This window comes from Lactuca virosa, chromosome 8, assembly GCF_052849685.1.
Source record: "Lactuca virosa cultivar CGN04683 chromosome 8, Lactuca_virosa_CGN04683_v6, whole genome shotgun sequence".
NCBI classification, from domain to species: Eukaryota; Viridiplantae; Streptophyta; class Magnoliopsida; order Asterales; family Asteraceae; genus Lactuca; species Lactuca virosa.
Genome location: NC_136433.1, coordinates 6,274,722 through 6,278,704, shown reverse-complemented (window position 1 = coordinate 6,278,704; position 3,983 = coordinate 6,274,722). Strand labels below are relative to the sequence as shown.

At 39.9% G+C, this 3,983-nt stretch overlaps 1 protein-coding gene across 1 annotated transcript; it reads left to right on the top strand.

Annotated features, from left to right (window-relative positions):
* Window positions 1-878: 878 nt before the first annotated feature.
* LOC145130050 (uncharacterized) lies at window positions 879-2,623 on the top strand. The gene is made up of 2 exons (XM_079064900.1): window positions 879-2,138; window positions 2,387-2,623. Exons 1-2 carry the CDS (start codon window positions 879-881, stop codon window positions 2,621-2,623), a joined length of 1,497 nt encoding a protein of 498 aa, XP_078921026.1.
* Window positions 2,624-3,983: the final 1,360 nt, after the last annotated feature.

Here is a 3,983-nt window from a genome sequence, read left to right as displayed (position 1 = left end):
TCTCTCATTTGCATGACATTCAAACCTTTAATGGAGGGTATGTTTCCTTTGCGGGAGGAGAAGGAGGAAAAATCACTCAAAGGGGTAAGGTTACTAATGGAGTTTTGAGCTTTAAAAATGTTAATTATGCTCCAGAGTTGAAACACAATTTGCTGAGGGTCTCTCAGATATGTGACAAAGGTTTTTCAACTCATTTCACAAACAAAGAATGTTTAATTTTGAAGCCTGGTATCATCATACCAGAGAATTGGATTTTGGTGAGATCTGAGCGTGAAGGGAATGCATACATCATCGACATGAACCACAATGTTCCCGAGCAAGTAACATGTATATTCTCAAAAGTATCAGAACACAATCCTATGCTCTAACATCGTCGTCTCGGTCATGCAAACGCTAAGAACCTCAATCGTCTTGCTAAGAATAACATTGTCCGAGATCTTCCAATAAAGGATTTCATTACTTTTGAGAAATGTGTGGCCTGTGCTTAAGGTAAACATCATCGCAAGCCACACAAGCCCAAACTGGTCAACACAATCAACAAAACTCTCCAACTACTTCATATGGATTTATTTGGTCCCGTGAACATTGTGAGCATCATTAGAAACTATTATTGCTTGGTTATAATCAATGATTACTCACACTTTACATGGGTATTCTTCTTGTCTAATAAGAGCGAAACTACTAAACTTATCATATGGTTTATTGTGCTCATTGAAAATCAGACCAAAAAGAAGGTGAAGGGGATTCGAAGTGATAATGGTATAGAATTCAAGAATTCTGTCCTGGATCATTTTTGTGCCGAAAAGGGTATACTGCGTCGGTACAGTGCTGCTCGGACACCTCAACAAAACGGTGTAGCGGTGCGGCGAAAATGAACAATGATTGATGCAGCAAGGACCATGATTTGTGACTCTAAATTACTGGTCTTCCTCTGGGCTGAAGCCATTAACATGGCGTGCTATGTTCAGAACCGTGTTCTGATCAACAAACAGCAGATGAAGACTCTATATGAAATTATATATGGTCATAAGCCGACGGTTGCTCACTTCAGGATCTTTGGATGCCCTTGCACACTACTTCACCTGGAATCAACTCCTAAATTTAATTCAAAGGCTGATGACTGTTCTTTCGTGGGATATGCTGGATGTACTGCTTATCGAGTCTACAACAAATCCACAAAACAGATCGTGGAGTCATTTGATGTGCACTGGCTGGAAGAAAACACATCAGACGCTCGAGTTGGACCAGATTGGTTATTTGATTACACTTCTTTGTTTAAATCTTTTAATGTGTTTTCATATGATATTTTAGGTACATGCTCAGGTTCGAGTGCAGCCGTTGGAGATGATGAGGAAGATATTGTCATTGGCTCATTCAAACCATCTGTAGTGATTCCTAAATCTCCTACGGTGGATGCAGCTACACCAAATACATCTTCTTCTTCACCTGTCCAAAAGTCTATATCTGACACCGAAGCCACTTCCCTTACTCCCGAAGAAGCTGAGGTTCTCTCAAGGGAAAATGTATCTGCCACACAAACCTTCATGGAGTTTCTCTTTCCAGAGCCATTCACAAATGAATTTGTGGCAAGTACTTCTCATGATCACAGAAAGTCAGAAGGAGGTGATTCGGCAGCGGGCATATTTGACAACATCACAAATCTTCCAGTCACAGTAAATGATATCAGCCATCCTATCCCAACCAGAGTTCAACGCGATCATCCTATCCAGAACATTATTGGTCCATTAGAAAGCGGGGTTCAGACCAGAAGTCAAAGTGGAGATATCAACGAATATCTCTATCCGTGCTTCATATCCCAAATTGAACCAAAGAGTGTGGCCATGGCATTAAATGAACCAAGCTGGGTAGATGCAATGCATGAAGAACTAAATCAGTTTGAGAAGTTGAGAGTATGGCAGTTGGTAGAGCTACCAAAGGGCAAGAAGTCTTTGGACACGCGTTGGGTCTTCAGAAATAAGCAAGATGATAGCGGGGTTATTGTGCGCAATAAAGCTCGTTTGGTCGTTCGCGGATTCAGGAAGATAGAGGGTCTTGACTACACAAAAGTATATGCTCCTGTAACACGTTTGGAAGCCATTTGTATATTCCTAGCATATGCTTCCTACATGGGATTTACAGTTTATCAAATGGATGTCAAGACAGCCTTCTTGTATGGAGTCGTGAAGGAGGAGATTTATGTTGATCAACCACAAGGGTTTGTCAATCCAAAGTTTCCAAATCATGTTTACAAGTTGGACAAGGCTCTATATGGTTTGCATCAGGCTCCTAGAGCTTGGTATGCTACTCTAACCGAACATTTGCTTGAGCACGGATACACAAGGGGAACGATCGATTAGAAGTGGATACATATTTGATTGTCGTACAGATCTACGTAGACGACATCATCTTTGGGCCGACCAGCACCGAGCTATGCAAAGAGTTCGAGGATGTAATGAAGAAAAGATTTGAGATGAGCTCGCTGTGTGAGATGACAATGTTCCTAGGGTTACAGGTTCTACAGGATTCGGCCGGAATTCTATTGCATCAAGGCAAATATGTGGAAGACATGCTAGAAAAGTTCGGTTTTAAAGATTCAAAAATTGCTTCAACTCCAATGGCATAAAGACCACTGTTGACTCCAGATCCAGATGGGGAATCCGTAGATCAAACTGAATATCGATCGATGATCGGATCTCTGATGTATCTGACTGCCAGCAGATCTGACATCATGTTTGCCGTCTGTAAATGCGCTCGTTATCAGGCTAATCCTAAACTTTCCCATTTAATTGATGTTAAAAGGATTTTTAGGTACCTTAAAGGTAGCCCTAAACTGGGTCTTTGGTATCCTAAAAATCCCGATTTCGATTTATATGCTTTTGCTGACAGCAATTATGGAGGGTGTGATCTTGACAGGAAATCTACATCGGGTAGATGTCAGTTTTTAGGGGACCGATTGGTGTCATGACAATGCAAGAAACAGCAAACGGTGTCGAACTCAACGACTGAGGCTGAATACGTTGCCGCCTCAACCTGCTGCTCTCAGGTTATCTGGATTCAACACCAATTGTTGGATTATGGTTTGAACTTTCTTGACACTTCCATTTTTGTGATAATGATGCGGTCATTCAAATTTCTAAAAATCCGGTTCAACATTCCAAAACCAAGCACATTGACATTAAAATTCATTTTATTCGAGATTGTTATGAGCGTAAACTCATTCGTTTGGAACAAATTCACACTGATAACAACGTGGCAGATTTGTTTACCAAACCCTTCAGTAAAGCTCGTTTCGATGTGCTTGTGGTTTTTCTAAAAATGATTCGTTTCGAAGTTAAATTTCTATTTATTTATTTTTCTATTTTTTTGTGTGTTTAAATTTGCGCATTTCTTTATTTAATTTCTTCTCCATGCACAAATTTAGGGGGAGAAATCAAAAATTAAAAAAATTAAAAAAATCAAAAATACAAAAATATGTTTTCTTTCATAAGTATTCTTGGGAAGTGATATGAAGTTTAGTGCTAAAGGGCAATATGAGAGGCGTGTAATGCACTGAAGCTGAATTGTTTAGACTTTGTGTTCAATGTGCTGGTAGGCACAAAGGATTCAAAATCAATGGACTAGACACAGCTGACAATGAAAAGACTAGACAATGTTAACTCATCTGGACTTAGATAGTTTCATTTGGACTGACCATACGACGCTTGGATAGATTGAACAGTGAGATAAACAAGGGAGCCTACAAGATACATTAAAGTTACTTATCATCTAGAATTATGGCTCAACATTTCTTCGGCGTACGGACTTATGTCCTTAATTTGGGTGCTGATAGGGTGACTGGGGGGTTCTGATAAAGTAGGTCTGTGTGAAATTGTTTTTCTTTCTTATCCTCTATGTCAATCATATGTTGTCCCCTTTGCGTGATCGGAAGATCCGACCTGGGACACAACATATGCATCTCTATTTCTATGCACTTCTCTATCTAT